This window comes from Rhinolophus sinicus, chromosome 16 (assembly GCF_057876585.1).
Source record: "Rhinolophus sinicus isolate RSI-liver-muscle chromosome 16, RSI-T2T, whole genome shotgun sequence".
Lineage (NCBI taxonomy): Eukaryota > Metazoa > Chordata > Mammalia > Chiroptera > Rhinolophidae > Rhinolophus > Rhinolophus sinicus.
The window spans coordinates 29,268,943-29,284,184 of NC_142516.1; the positions used below are offsets into that span (position 1 = coordinate 29,268,943).

General features: G+C 52.4%; 2 protein-coding genes across 6 annotated transcripts in view; both read left to right on the plus strand.

The window, feature by feature from the left end:
* The window catches only part of TBC1D2 (TBC1 domain family member 2), a 46,617-nt gene extending 44,563 nt beyond the window's left edge, over nucleotides 1-2,054 (plus strand). For 2 of the 3 annotated variants that reach the window (XM_088793615.1, XM_019729208.3), the window contains one exon: nucleotides 264-2,054. In XM_088793615.1, the coding sequence (XP_088649741.1) occupies nucleotides 264-510 (247 nt within the window). In that variant the 3' untranslated portion in view covers nucleotides 511-2,054. Of the gene's footprint in view, nucleotides 1-211 lie in introns of all 3 variants that reach the window. The other variant, XM_019729209.3, reaches the window with a different exon arrangement.
* A 3,322-nt stretch (nucleotides 2,055-5,376) lies between these two features.
* Nucleotides 5,377-15,242, plus strand: part of CORO2A (coronin 2A) — a 48,950-nt gene continuing 39,084 nt past the window's right edge. Inside the window, exon 1 of one of the 3 annotated variants that reach the window (XM_019729206.3) lies at nucleotides 5,377-5,557. The gene's annotated coding sequence lies outside the window, so the exon portion shown is untranslated. Of the gene's footprint in view, nucleotides 5,558-5,624; nucleotides 5,793-15,242 lie in introns of those variants that run through there. The other 2 variants (XM_019729207.3, XM_019729205.3) reach the window with 2 other exon arrangements.

Genomic DNA, 15,242 nt, shown 5'->3' on the forward strand with positions numbered 1-15,242 from the left:
TAGTGGCTTAGAGCTCCCGTAACCAGCCCTAAACTTCCTCCTGTCTCAATACATGTGACTCGGGTGGAAACTGTCTTCTTTTTCAACATTTCATCCCTGGAAGGTGAGCTTGCTGAGGGCGGGGCCAGGGACTTCGGCCACATGGGTGGAATGAGCACAGGCGTTCCTGGGGAGGGGCCACCGCTGTGGGCTGACTGTGCTCTCCCCCTAGGAAGCTGATGGTCATCGCCTTCCATGACATGAACCCCTTTCCTATGAAACAGCTGTGGCAGCTGCGGGCAGTCTACCGGGAGCGGCTGGAGGCTGAACTGCGGGAGCTGGAGCAGTTCAAGGCCCAGTACTTGGAGACCCGGGCGTCTGTGGCCCCCGTGTTGCCTGAGGGCTGCACCAGCGAGGACGAAGGGGAGGGGGCAGGGGAGGGGGAGGCCTGACGTGGCCCCAAAGCCCTTGTTCGCCCTCGACTGCCAGGCCTGCAGGACAAGGACCGTGGAACAGTGCTGCTGCCTCTGAGCCCTGGCACCATGTGACCCTGGGCAAGCGCCCTCCCGTCTGGGCCTGAACATTGTCTTGGTGACGCCACTGGCTGGGTTTTCTGCTGAGCACAGATCCAGGGATGCTTCCCCTTTCTCGCTTCCTCCTCAGAAGTGAGCGCACAGACAAGCAAAAGTGCTGTCTTTAGAGGGAGCCTGGAACATGCTCTGAGTTTATCTTTATAAAACACTGTACATATAGGAACTAGTTCACAGGCTTTGGAACTCACAAGGTTCTCAGTAATCATCTGCTCCCAGGTGAGCCCAGGGTTCCAGGGCGTCCGACCGCTAGGGCCCTCCCGCCCTGGGACATCCCTGGCTGCGGTTTCTGTGGGCGTCTCTGCAGGGCCAGGCCCCCTCCTGGTTCCCTGAGGAGCCGGAACCCTGTGCATTCAGGGCTTCTGTCTTTTCTGGGCCTCTTCGATGCTGGGTGGGCCAGGATTCCAGGCCCAGCTCCTGTCTACTGACAGACCTGTTCCCTGAGCCTTGCACCTGTGCTCACAGCCCATTGGGGTGGGGGTGGGGTTCCCAAGGACAGCCCCTGCCCACTACCAAGAGGAACCTGGTGTGGAGTTGCACAGAGAGCCTTCTGACTGCCCACCACCAACTTCGCAGTCTGGGACGAGAGTCACCTCCTCTCTGATGGTGATTGGAGAGTGAGGAAAAGGCAGTGCGAGGGTCAGGGCTGCAGCCTGTCGCCAAGTCAGAGCAGGCTCTTAAGCACCCACTGTGCAGGAACTCAGTTTCAGTTCTGGGCTCTTCCAGCCCCTTCCTCAGCAGACAGGCTCCTGCCATCTCCCTCCAGGCAGGGAGTCAAGGCTGCACAGTGGTTTTGGCTGCTCATTTCTCAGCAAACCTGTGACTGCCACAGTATAGCCTTGAGCTCAGCAATCTGGTATGAAGGCCGGGGGGTGCGGGGGTTGTGATCTGAGGCTCCTGTGCAGGGCTGGGGAAGGAGACCATGCCTGTCCCTGGAAACCAGGGACAGGCCCTCTGTCACTCACAGGTGTGAACTTGGCACACCAGGCACCCAGTTCCCCTACACTGCGCCCCTCCACAACCCTGGGGAGGGGACACTCAGCATTCCTTTCGTCCCACATTCCCACGGGCTACTGGCTGGCCCAAGGGCACCAGGTTTCCTGTGAATGCCCCACACTGGAGCTTGACAACCTTTCTCATTTTTGCTAAACTTTTTTCATCTGCCGAGGCCCTTTCACCACCAAACAGTATGTGTGAAGCATGATGGTGGTATGAGAGCGGACTGGGGGAAGTTCTGGCTGCTCCCCCAACAGGCTGTGACGGTAAGGGCCACCACAGGGGAGAGGAGATGACACCAGTGCTGAGCCGGTGCCAGGCACAGTGAAAGGCAGTGAGCAGCCTTTTTATGAAGCAAACATCACCAGGAGAGCCCTGCAGCCTACGAAAGGCCCAAGGCTGCAGGAGACCCAGCTGGTCCCTCGGATTCCAGCCTTGGAAAACACAGTCCCACCTCAGCCAAAAATAAAACTCCCAGATGAGACAAGATCAATGGCACCCTCCCCTCTTTCCTCCTTACCCATTCCCCACCTTTCTCCTTCCTCTTCCCCTCCAACCGCTGCCCCATTCTCATCTCCATTCTTCCTTTCTCCCCTGCCCCCTCATCTTCGCCTTTTGCGTCCTCTGCACGTTTCTTCACTCCCCGCCGCCCCCATTTCTTATTCCTGCCACACACATCAGAGGAGAAGCTCTGCCCAGAGCGGGGTGCCTACACTCTTCACTCGCCCCCTGGAGGAAGTGGGGCTGCTTTGCAGGTGGCCCAGCACTGTAACCTGCTTCCTATGTGGCTGCACCCTACAATCGCCTGAGCAGCCTTTTAAAAGGACTGGTTCTGGGCCCCTCTCAAAGCCTGTTGTGGGGTGTGGGCATTCTGCTACACTGAAAGGTTTGGGGACCACAGGACAGTGAGGACTGACTGATGGGGCCTCCTCTGGCCCTGAGAGGGGAGCCAGAGCCAGAGGCAGGAATGAGAACTGCCTGTCCTAGAGCACCAGCCCACTACAGGCCAAGCTCAGTTTACAGGTAAAGAGGAAAAGGCTCAGAGAGGTTAACTTGCCCTAACTCACACAGCCTCTGAGAGGTTAAGCCATACTCAAGCTTAGAGGCCCTAACTGCAAAACCAGGGAGGGCTCCCCCCAGCTCACCTTCCCTTGTCTGGAACCTAGAAAATCTCCCCCAAGGGCCCAGGGGAAAGGGCAGGCCTGGCCCATGGCCTGAGTGGTTGTAGCGTCTGTGAGGAGAGCTCCAGGCAAAGGGAAACGGGAGGAATGTAGCAGGGACAGGTGGGGGGAGGGAGTCACACACCAGAAGGTCTGGGGCTGCTGCTTGCTGCTCCTAGGGAAACTGCCCACCCTCCCCCTGCTCTTCCTGAAGGGTGTTTGGGGCCTATGCCTGGTGTCAGGTTCCGGGCCCTGCACCACAGCTGTCGCCCCCATCCCCAGGGGCCGCTGCTTTCCAGAGCTGGAGGATCTGATCTCTCACAGCCCCCCTTCTTACCCCAGGGGATGGGACCTCTTGCTCAGAGCATCTCTCTGCAGACACTAGGCCCCCAGCAAGCTGAGGTTCACACTCCATTCTACAGGGGAGGGGGAAGGAGTTACCCAGGGGGAAAATTTCCAAGAATAAAGGAACTCCTCAAAGGAGGAGGAAGGGCCTGGAGGACACTTTGGGAGACCCCTCACCCCCCAAGGTGGGAGGGGTACACTCACTTGTACAGTGCCTGTGTTCAGGGCTACTTTCCCCCACACTCAGAACCTTACCTCTCAGTTGCTGCTACCCCTATTCTTTCTCAGCTCACTCTCCCATGGGCACAGGGCCATATTGTACAGAAAGCTCCAGTTGGGCAGGTAGATGGAGATTCTCTCTCTCTCTCTCACACACACACACACACACACACACATTCTGGTCCCCCACAAGGCACCCACACAGTAGATTAAACAAAGCTGGGCTATGTTGACACCTGGGAAAGGAAAGTGTCGGTCCCAGCCCATCCCAATCAGCAGTAAGGCCCAGTAGAAGGTACTGGCGGGTGGCCCCAACTTAGGGACCAGACCTATTATGTGGTTTTCTAGCTGAGGGCCCCTATGCAAGTCATCACCACTCTGGCCTCAGTTTCCCCATGTGTGCAGTGCAGAGAATGGTCAGGGAGTAGCCTTCCTCACATGGACCAAGGTTAGGGGGAGAGAGGGGGCAGCAAAATGAGGACCCCACACACACACACACAAATACAGCATCTTCAGGAAGAGTCCCAAGTTGTGTCTATTACAGAGGCTTCCAATGGCCTCCCCTCTGTCCATCAGTCCATATGCCCATGGCCCCCAGAGATCCCTGTTAAACCCGTCTCACCCCAAACACAGTCCCAGACACCTACCATCATGGCGCAGGGCAGGAAGATGCAGAATGGGAGGGCACACCCACAGGGCATCTGGGGAGGGGTGTTGGTGCCAATCCTGGAAGGAAGGGTGAGTCAGCTGAGATAGCAGGAAGAGAATTCCTGGCGGAACAGAGTGTCAGCAAAGACAGAGGTGTAAGGTGCAAGGGGGTGGGGGATACACCCAAGATACTGCCCACGCCCCAGGTGAATTAAGACATTCAGATGTCTTAGCCTTGGAAAGGTGCCCACCTGCTAGGTGTAATAAAAAACAAAGGCAATACTAAACCATAAGTACAAGGAACGCCCACAATGTTCTGATTTTCCATATGCTTTTTTGAAACATCAAATATCCAACTCATGCTGATACTGGAAGCATGCCTTCAGTCAGCCCACTGAGCGATCCAGCTCCAAGAAGTCTGGGTCAGGGCTGCAGAGTGGAGGCTTTGCAGCCCAGACTGAGGGGCTGGGCTTTGGGCAGTAGGCAGGGAGCCCATCCACTCTGGGCAGGGGAATGCCCCAGTGAACACTAAATCACAGGCTTTGGCCCTGGCTGTTCCAAGGTGATAATCAAGAGCCCCCAAGTACTTAGTGACTGTAAGCCTCAATTATTTCATCTGTAAAGTGGGGGTAATAATAGTGGCTAAGTAAAAGAGTTACTAGGATTAAATGAAATATCTGTAAAGTGATACATAGTATGCACTGTTATTCACACAACAAATATATATTGAGTACCTACTATGTGCCAGGTAGTTCTAGGCCCTGGCACATTAAACACACCACTGTACAAAACAAAGCTCTTAGTTTGGAGTGGCTGTAAGATTGGACTTGGTACACTTGAAACCTATGTAACTTTACTAACCATTGTCACCCCATTAAACTTCAATTTAAAAAAAAAAAAAATTGGGCTTGGGAGCCACACTGCCTAGGGTTGAATTATTAGCTCTGTGACCCTGAGTGAGGTACTTAACCTCCCTGTGCCTCAGCTTCCTTATGTGTAAAATGAGTAATAGTATAATCTCATAGGCTTGTGTGACAGTTGAGTGAGGTAACGCAGTCAAGGTGCCTAGAACAGGGCCTGGCTCAGTAAGTGTTAGGTAGTGGTGTTACTAAAAGGCGGGGCCTCCCCATCTCCCGCCCATTGCCTGGGATGCTCAGGACCCCAAGCCCGCGAGGCTGGGCAGTAGCGCCCCCTCCTGGCTACCGGGAGACGGAAGGGAGTCCTCCTGATACTCCAACGACCCTCCTTGCCCGTTTGCTCCGGTAGCGGGTTTGCCCAGAGCTTCTCTGTGGCAGGCTCTGTGTGCGCATTTTATTTACTGGGCGGGTAAATTCGATCGTCTCATCTAATTCTCAAGCAGCTCTCTGAGGCAGACACGGTTACTGTTTCCATTTCACCAAAGTGGAAAGGGAGGCTCCTGGGGGTCGAGTCCCTTGTCCTGTGTCACGCAGAGAGGGAGCGGTGGGACGAAAAGCCAGGCGGGTCTGACTGTCCCCAGCCTCACTCAGCCTAGTCGCTGGGAGCCCGCCCCAATCACTGCGGCGTGCGCGGACCGGTGTGCGCGCCTGTTCTGTGCCAGTGCGCGCGTCGGGAGACCAGCCCTCGGGGACCAGGAGCAGGGTAGGGGTGGATGGCGGAAGGAGGGGTGAATGGGGGAAGGAGGGGTGGCCCCTGCGGGGCGCGCGGGCGGGGCTTGTGCGGGCCCCTGCCCCGCCCACAGGCCCCGCCCGCCAGGCTGCGGGGGGAGGAGGCGGCGGCTCTGGGCGCCGGGACTCGGCGGGAGGCGAGGAGCGCGGAGCAGGAGCCGGAGCCGGACACCACCGCCGCCACCGCCACCTGCGCGGCCGTCATCAAGGTAGGGCGGCCCCGCGCCACGAGCCGTGCCTTCTCGGTCTGCGCGCTGTGTGCGTGCTGCGCCTCCTGGCTGTAGCACCCCAGGAGGGATGCTAGGGCAGGGCGCGCCGCGGGGGACCCAGCAGAGCGCGGAGGACCTGGCTTCTAGCCCCTACGCGTGACCTTGCACAAAGCACTGTTCTCCAGGCCTCAGTTTCCTCATCGGGATGGAGGGTGCAATGGTGGGCCCCTTCCTCGCTGGGCTGCGGGGAGGGGCCGCCCCAAGGTCCATGCTCCCGACGGCAGGGGCCCGGATGGGCACAATCTGCACCGCCCACCCCTCCCGCATGCAGTAAGGGCCGCTCACCCTGGGTGTGGCGAGCCGGTCGCGACAGGCCCCCTTGTGGCCTGAGTGACCCGCGGGACCCGTGTTGGGACTCTCCCCCTCTTAGCTGGGTGACCTGCTGGCCCTAGAAACAGGACAGGGGACATCTCCAGATCTCTATGGAGCCAGCTTGGGCATGCAGGGTGAGACCGTCAAAGTCCGCCCGCCAAGTCGGCCTCGCGTTCTGGAGCTGGGGGAGCCCTGAGGTGAAGGTGGTGGGGCCCTCAGCCTCAGACTTGCCTGGACCAGACCCATGCAGGCACCTGGATTTAGGGAATGGTACGGGAAGTCCCTTAAATTTCAGGTGCTGGCACCTAGCTCTGTGCCCCAGCAGGTGTGATAGGGCTGGCTCACGTCTATGTATGGATCCCAGAGGCGACCCCAGTGCCAAAAGCACTGTGTCTGAGTGAGGGTGGGTCTGGAACAGAGCACATGTCTGAGGGACTATGGCTTCCTGCTCTCTGGATAAAGACCCCTGGCATATGGGCCAGCCCCTCAGTAACATTCCCTCTGGAAGGTCTTACTGCCCCATTGCACACCCCTTATGATGGGGATCTCACTAGCTGTAAACAGCTGGAATCCGCGGGCCCTGCTCTGGGCACACAGATATCTGACCCCTCCTCCCCCACCCAGAGGAGGTCCCATAAATCTCACCTCCAAGCTGAACAACCCCAGGCCCAGCACTGTTGCTCCTGCTAGAGCGTAAGGGAGCAAAGGCAGGATCGGGGAGCTTGGATGTCTGCCCCCGAGTGGGCAGTAATCAGCCTGGGGCTTGTTCAGAACCCCGGCATCAGGACCAGAATGTGTCCCTGTGCCTCCTGCACCTCCTGTGCACCTTTGGCTTAGCAGCTGCCTTGCAGGTCTCAAGTGAGAAGGAGCCAGAGGAGTCCTTCTCCTGTTGCGGGCCATGATTGAGAACAAAGTCTGGGCCCTCTGGTCTGTCATCCCCTTCATGACCTGCCCCTCTCCTGGGAGCTTTCTTACAGCCAAAAGAAAATAGGGGCCACCTGGGCAGGTGGTGAGCTCTGTGTCAACAGAGATATGCAAGCAGAGGCTAGACGAGCACTTGCTCAGGGTGAGCTACCTTTGACCACAAGTCTGGGATCCTAAGGGCTGAAGTAGACTGTCCATGACCTTGTCTTTTGGCCATGGTGGAGCTGCACAGAACTTGGAACTAGACCACAAATGAGTGTTATTATCCCCTCATAAAAGCAGACTAAGTATATGTGCTGTCACTCGAGCATAGCTCCGATGCACAGGCTTAAGTACTTCCTAAGTCTCCTGTCATCTCTACGTGTGTATTATCTGGGCCCTGTTTTTCTGCTCGGCTAATCCAAGCCATTTTGGCCTGGTTTAGGGGCATGGCAGATTCCGGTAATTAAAAAGTCATCCCATGCTAATTATTTTAAAATGTGCCATGGAATTATGGAATGTCCAAGCTGAAAGGGATCTTAAGAAATCATCTCATCCAATCTCCTCATTTTATAGACAGGCATCCCCTGTCTCTAAAGGGAATGTGACTTGTCAAAGGTCATAGAGCAAACCAGCAACCAAGCCCAGGGATCCTGATTCTAAGACGTGTACGTGTGTGTGTGTGTGTGTTTGAAAACACATACCATATAGTAAATGAAAGTGGTCTGTATTTATTCCTATAAAAAATAAATTAAAAGAATAAACCTCTATGCTGGCAAGGCTGTAGTGATTCTCCAGTGGCATTTAACTTTGTAGTGCAACCTGGCATCTTGTGACAAAAGTCCACAAAAATTATCTTAACTGTCCTTTGCCCCTAGCCTTCTAACTTTGAGTACTTTCCCATAAGGAAGTGAGAGAGAGAGAACAGTGCTATTATTTATAAGAAGTTGTCTTATAGTGAAGCAGCTCTTGGTGTTTTATCTGAGGATTAATAAACATTTCATGTGAAAATTACAGCTTAAAAAAACAGTGGCACTAAAGCATAGTAGTGTGACCCATAGTAGAAAGGCCCTGAGACTAAAGTCAGCAGACATAGATTCCAGGATGAACTCTTCCTCTGCCCCACTCTGTGACCTTAGGTGAATCCCTTCCCCTTTCTGTACCTCATTTTCCCCATCTGTGACATGGGGTAATTTCAGTGACTGCTGGATTTTTTTTCAGTTCTGACAACCCATGTTCTAGACTTAGCAAACCTCTTTTAACTGAAGTCTTTATTGGAAGGAGCAGTGAACACAAAGATAACCAAAGAATGTTCTAGCCTCCCTCTACCATCACCAAATGAATCCCCTTAGAGGCAGGCAGCTAGCCTTTTTCCCCTGAAAAGAGACTTTGTTCAGCCTTTGACCTTTGTTATTTCCAAATGGCCAGAACCTGGATTATTTTAGAGCGTAGCATGTTTTTGTTTTTATTTTCTGTACCAAATGGAGACAGAGATTTTTTTTCAGGAGGACTGGAAAATAATTCAGCACGATCCTCTATTTATTATTTGAAGTCTACAGTCTGTGCCTTGCCTCCTTCAGACAGATAGGAGGTGCTTTGCAATTCCACCTAGTATGAAGGGCCAGGAGTACGTGACTTCATTTCTGTGGACAAAAACATATTGGGCACTTACTGTGTACTAGGCCTTGAGATGCTTCCTGGGGGCCTGCAGGCTGCCATGGGAAACATATTAGGTTAAATTATGTGAAATGGCCAATATCTGGCTGCTTTTGACTTACAAGAAATGGCAATTTCATTTGACTGAGCCTAAATGGAAAAAGATAATTAAAAAGCAGTGTGTTCCTTACGATAATTGAGAGATTGGCAGGGTGTGGTGGGGGCTAGGAAACTGTGATTGTGAGATTAGAGAAGTCAAGGAAAAAGGTCGTGGGAGCCTCACCTTGAAAATTTAATAATTGAGAATTTAAAAATAATAATAATAATAGCTAACATTTATTGAGTACTTACCACCTGCCTTATTCTGTCCTAAGTGCTTTACGTTGTTCATTTAGTCACTCAAACACTCACTTATTAAGCACCTACATTGTGCTAGGTATTTTGAGGGGGAAGGTCTTGACAGTGAAAAAAAAAATAGACCAAAAAATCTGCCATAAAGGAGCTTACAATCTAATAGGGAAAAAAGGTGAACAATAAGTAAAATAGATGGTGATAACTGAAATGGAGCAAATAAATAGGAGTATGTTTCTGCTGTGTGGGGGGGATGGAAGGGAGGGGGTTGCAGTTTTAAATAAGGGGGTCGGAGAATCATTGAGAAGGTGACTTTGGGCAAAGGCTTGAAGGAGGTGAACAAGTGAGCTGGGCTGATTTCTGGGGAAAGAGCCATCTGGGTGGAGGGAAGAGCCGTGCTAAAGCCCTGAGGTAGGACCAGGCCTGGCAAGTTCAAGAAGAGCAGGCTAGGACAGAGTGACGACGGGAAAGGGAAGAGGAGACAGGTGAGAGAGGCCATGAGTCAGATTGTATACACCGCCCAGCCAACATGGAATCCTTTAAGTGTGTGAGGGAGATACGATTTTTGTTCCTCATTTTCAGTTAAGAAAACAAAAAGGTACAGAGAGGTGAAGTAACTTGCTGAAACAACGTCTTACTTAGGAGCTAAGACTTTTAGTCCAGGGCAGTGGGGAGCCATGAAAGGCTTTTGAACAGGGCAGGGGCATAGCCAGATTTGAATGTTAGTGTGTTTCCTCTGGCATACAGAGAGAAAGAAGGTTGTGGAAGTAGTCCAGGCCTGGGGTGATGAGGTTGGACCTGCGCAGTGAACATGGGGACCGAGGATGGAGGGAGCTTGGTGCTGGGACGAGGTGGGAGGTCCAGTCCAGGTGAGCAGGTAGAGGAAGAGAAAGCCAGGCTGGTCTTGGGCTTATTGATTTAGCAAACAATAGCACTTCTTACCCTCCAGGCACCATCTAAAGCATACATTAACTCATTCAATCCTCAAAACAACCTACAGGATAGATATTACTATTATTCCCATTTTTTACAATGGTTTTATTATATTGTATACAAATTATATCTCAATAAAATTAATTTACAAAGAAAGCACATTTGTTCTTTCTATTACAAATACTTGATCATGGAGAATTTAGAAAAAGACAGGAAAACGGAAAATAAATTACCCACATCTTCTCGTTTCATCTCAGATAATCAGTGGAAGTATTTTGGTGTATTTACGTTCAGTCTTTTTCCTACTGTTATTCCCATTTGGCTTAGAGAGGTTGGGCTGCTTGCTCAGGGTCAAACATTGGAACCCACGTCATCTGGCTCCAGTGTCCAGGGTCTTAATCACTGTGCTATGCTGCCCGTAGGCAAACCCTACAATGTCAGAGTTGGTGTGTTCCAGTGAGACACCCCACTTCCACACCCCCACCTTCCTCTCACCCCACCTCTGGTATCATTTCACAGATAGGGAAAGGGAGGCCTGGTGAAAGGCAGGGCCTTGCTCAGCATCTCGGCCAGCTGGGAGCAGATAGGTGAGGTCTCATTCTAGTAAGAACCAGGGCGCTGAGAACTTGGGCAGGGTTGATGGGACAGCTGCTTCCAGCCTGGCCTTGAGCCCGGAGCTTGCAGGGAGCTGGCAAGAGGCGTGACCCTGCCCATAGGGGTTGCTGGGGACTGCCAGGGCCCGCCTGTGCTCCCTGGGCCCGAGCCTCATCCTCCAGCCGGCCCTGGGTGGGAGGTGACTGGGTGATGGGGAGGGAGAGTGTGGGGCCTTGCCAAGCCTGCGGACCCCCTGGGAGTTGTCTCTTGTACTCTGACTGTGCATTTGTTGCTGGCTCTCATGCCGACACACTCTTGGGGCTGCCTACTGCCAGGGATGCAGCCCTGGCTTCCAGTCCCAGCTCAGCCACTGGGTGAGCCTTGGGCCAGGTCTTTCCCTCCCCACCTGCAGAGTGGCATCATAGTGGTGCCAACCGCAGGATGAAGTGCAATGGAATGGAAAGTGCTGGCACAGGGCTCCCTGGAGGAGGTGATGCCTGACCCAATTGTTAGTGCGATTTTGAGTTGGCCAGACTCTGAAAGGGAGGAAAGCAGGAGGGTCATTTGGTAACTCACCCCATCTCTCTGAGCCTCAGTCTCTTCATCTATAAAATGGAGATAATACCTACCTGCTTAGCCTAATGTATAGGGTTGCTATGAGGCTCAAAATTGGATAAAGATTATGGAAGCACTTTATAAGCTATAAAATGCCAGGCACCTGTTCGTTGTTTATTGTGATGCCTGGAGCCCCTGGGGGTTAGGGAAATACCTGGCCAGCATCTGGGTCTGGGAGATCATCCGGTCTGTTTTGAAAGGCCTATAATCAAATCCAGCAGGAACAGACAGCTGCCATTCATCTCCCACCGCTTGATTTAAGAGCGTGAGAGTTTTTCTGAGCCAGGGTGTGGCTTTGCTTAGAGGGGTTTCTGAAGGCAGCCACGACCCTATCTCAGCCCTGCCGTGAGGAAGGGGGAACAAGTGCCCGCAGAAACCCATCAGGCCTTGAGCGCTGCATCCTGGTGGAAGCTGGATGCTTTGGTCATGTCTCCGGGACCTGACTGAGGGGTGTCTATAAGGATTTGCCAGGAGAAGGGATGGAGGACGGAACACCGTGAGGTCACTGAGAAGAAACAGAAGTGTAGGGAGGTCTCCAATGTCATGTTAACTAGAAAAGCAAGGAAGAGAGCAGTATGTGTGCAATGAGCCTGTTTTGGTTTGAATATGGGAAAAGAATAGATCTACATACATGTAAATATAGAATAATATCCAGACACATCAAACTGGTTATCATTAGATGGCAGGATTTTATTTTCTTTTGTCTTCTATATTTTGAAATTTATCTGCGCGATAGACATTTTATTTCTATAAAAATTTGACTGTATGTAATATACGTTACAATACAATAATAATGCAAAGATAGTATAATAATGCAAAAGATAGTACAAAAATCCGGCCAGTCTGACTCACCAGGCTGGAGGGTTTAAGGAGGTACCCGTGGCCCTAGGACTTAGGTGAGGTCCGCATGACGTCCCCAGTACTGGCCTTCCAGAACACTTGACAGCAGAGTCCAGGGGCAGCTTGACCAAGGAGCCACACTGGAGGAGAGGTCTCTGGGTGGGTGGCAGGATTCTCTTCTCGGGACAAAGACTGGGGGTTTTCCATGGCTGCAGGCATAGTCAGCATTGTGATCAGCCTGCCCCCAGAGCCGGGGACCGCAGGCTACATCAGCTGGGGCAAAAGGTCAGAGCCAGAAAGGTGAGGGTCCTGCTGGAGTTCCAGCCACCCCGTGGGTGGGACTAGGACAGGGGGAAAGATCCAGAGGCCGCCAGGCTACAGAAGGGCTTGTGCCTTCAGGTTCCCTGATGCTTTAGGGTTCCGTCTCATCATACCAGACCCCAGCAGGTCCTGTTCCCTCAACGATACATGACTCTCAGAGACCTTCCTGCCTCTTTGCAAAGGAAGTAAAGAAGCTAAGGTGCTGCTGTATTTCACTGAATTCTGGGCACCATCTACTGAGAGAGGTGCCATTATGTTATCATCCACTATGAAAGAAAAAAAGGCAGACAAACTCTGATTATGAGTTACATCCTAGTTTCAAAGATGTTAAAATGTTAAAAACTGTGTTTTGAAATCAATTAGATGTAACACATGACAGGCCCCACACAAGACTAGACCTTTAATGTACATTCACTCATTTAATTCTTACAGCAACCTCACGACTAGATATTCTTGTCCTCTTTGTACAGATAAGGAAACAGGGGCCCAGAGAGGTTAAGTGATTTTTGCAAGGTCACACAGCCAGCAAGAGGTAAAGCTGAGATTTCAACCCTACTCTAATTAGATTCCACCACTTTTTCCTGATCCAGCCCCACAAAGAAAAGGCTCCTGAGTTCTGGCCCTTGGGAAGAAGAAAATGTTCATACTGCAGAGTACATGTATGCCAGTTCAGAAATGCCCCAGTGGACTGGTCATTAAGGGCCCAGTGCTATGAGTAATGGAGGAGGTCTGGAGGAGGGCTGGGAGATAATGGACAGGAAGGAGCTTTGAGAGCTTATTGGCTGGGTCGTTAGCCTCGTCGTTGTATGACCATTACCAGGAGTGGGCTGGCCTGTGGCCGACCCTGGAGAGACTTCAGAGACCTGCCCCACACGGGTTATCCTAGAACCTTGCCCAGACTAGCCCATTCATTCATTCCTTAAAGTTACTTTTCCGTTTAATTTTTTGAATGGGACTTTTGTTCATACACTGATCACTTTCTGAATGTGAAACACGGCTCAGTGCTAGGGATATAGAGCAGAGCAAAACATATACAGGCACTGCCCTTGTGGGCTTACAGACCGAAGGAGAGATGGGCAGTAATCCTAGAGTCCCACAAAACCTGAGGCAGGTGTCTGAAGGAGAAGACGGCATGACAGCGTGCAGAGTAAGATGCCTCATGCAGGGTCACTGAAGAAGGCTGTTCTAAGGGAAGGACTTCTGAGCTGAGATCTGAAAGGTGAGTAGGGAATAGCTAGGTGAGAGTGGGGAGAAGAGCATGTTGAACAAGAGAAACAGCCTATTCAAAGGCCCTGAGTCTGGAGGAAATGAGCATTTGAAGAATTAAAAGAAAGGTGAAGCTGGAGAGGTGGAAGGGGCCAGAGCCTTTGCGCCTGGAGCAGTGGCCAGGGAGTAGCATGGTCAGAATTGCATCTTTTGAAAAGATCTGGGGCAAGATGGTTGGTGGTGAGACTACATAAGCGTCTGCGTGAGGGTGGATGGTAGCAGTGGGAATGGAGACCAGTGGATGTTTTGAGATGTTTAGGAGGTGGGGTGAGATTAGGATGGATTGGCGGTGGGTACACGGAGAGGGAGGCCTCATGGGCGCCCCCTGGCATGTGGCTTGCCTGTCAGTGCCTTTCACAAGGACTGACTTGCAGAAAGAGGGATGCTGGGGGCAGACAAACTAGTAGGAAAGAAAGGCTTTTGTTCCGTTGCTCCCTCCGCCCTCATCTTGTTTGGGTCCATTTTTTCCCCAGCAGTGCTTAGTTATCCTGGTTCATCTAGCATTGGGGTTTTGCTATTTGATGTGGAAAAAACGAGCAGGGCGAAAGATTTTAGGGTGTTGGTAAGACCGAGGTGATGGACCATGGAGCTGGTAGGAGGAAAGAGTGAAGAGAGAAGGGGGCAGACAGGTGGGGAGAAGGTAGAGAGAGCCAGTGATGGAAGTTCTTATGGTGAAGACGGGCGGCAGGGGAGGGCTGGCCGCTGGCCCAGGTGACTGGAACAAGAAAGGAGCGTCACGCATGTGGGTGGCGCGTGGTCCAGACACCATCCCTGGAGGTGGCCTTTCGGAAAAGCTGGAACCAAGTTTGGCAGTGGAGTTGAGGCGTCACTGAATGGGTTATGATGTCTTAGAGAGGGGCCACTGGTCCAGGACTTGCTCCTTGGACCTGAACCTGTTTTCATTGATCCATCAGGGGTGGTGACAAAGGGCTGGTCACAGCTGGCAGGAAGCTGGAGGTGAGGAGGGTAAGATCAGCAATCGGGTGCTAGAATGAGTGACTTTAGAAGCAGGTGGAACCTTTTCACCTGATGACAAGGTGTAGGGTACAGCCACGAGAAGGGATGGCCAAGGTCAAGGAAAGGAGGCTATTTGAAGATGAGATGGTCCTTGTACAGAGGGAAAATGAGGTTGGAAAGGCCGTGGGACTTGTCTGAGGTCACACAGCTAGGAAGTGGCTCTCCTGGCATGGTTTACTGTGCTGTGAGTTCCAGATTTCAGAGGGTGGCTCCTTTCCTGAATCTGCCTTTGGAGATGAGACCCTGATGCTGCTGAGTCCACAGCCTGGGCTGGGAGTCAGCAGGTCTGGGAGGGGAGTCAGGAACAGCTGGAGGATGGACCGGAATGCCTGTGGGAAGACTTCCTGGAAGAGGGAGCAGCTTAGCTGAGCCTTGTGGGAGTTGGACATACAGAGTGGTGGGAGGGAGTTATTGGCAAAGGAACAGCACGAGCAAGGGGCCAAAGACAGGAAGCCTATGAGCCTATTTGGGAGACAGCACACACAGTTGGGTTTGGCTCAGTCTAAGGGGAATAGTATCAGATACTGGCCAGATACCTGTGGTAGGGAGGTGGGAGCAGCCTGCCCTGGCAGGAGGAGCATT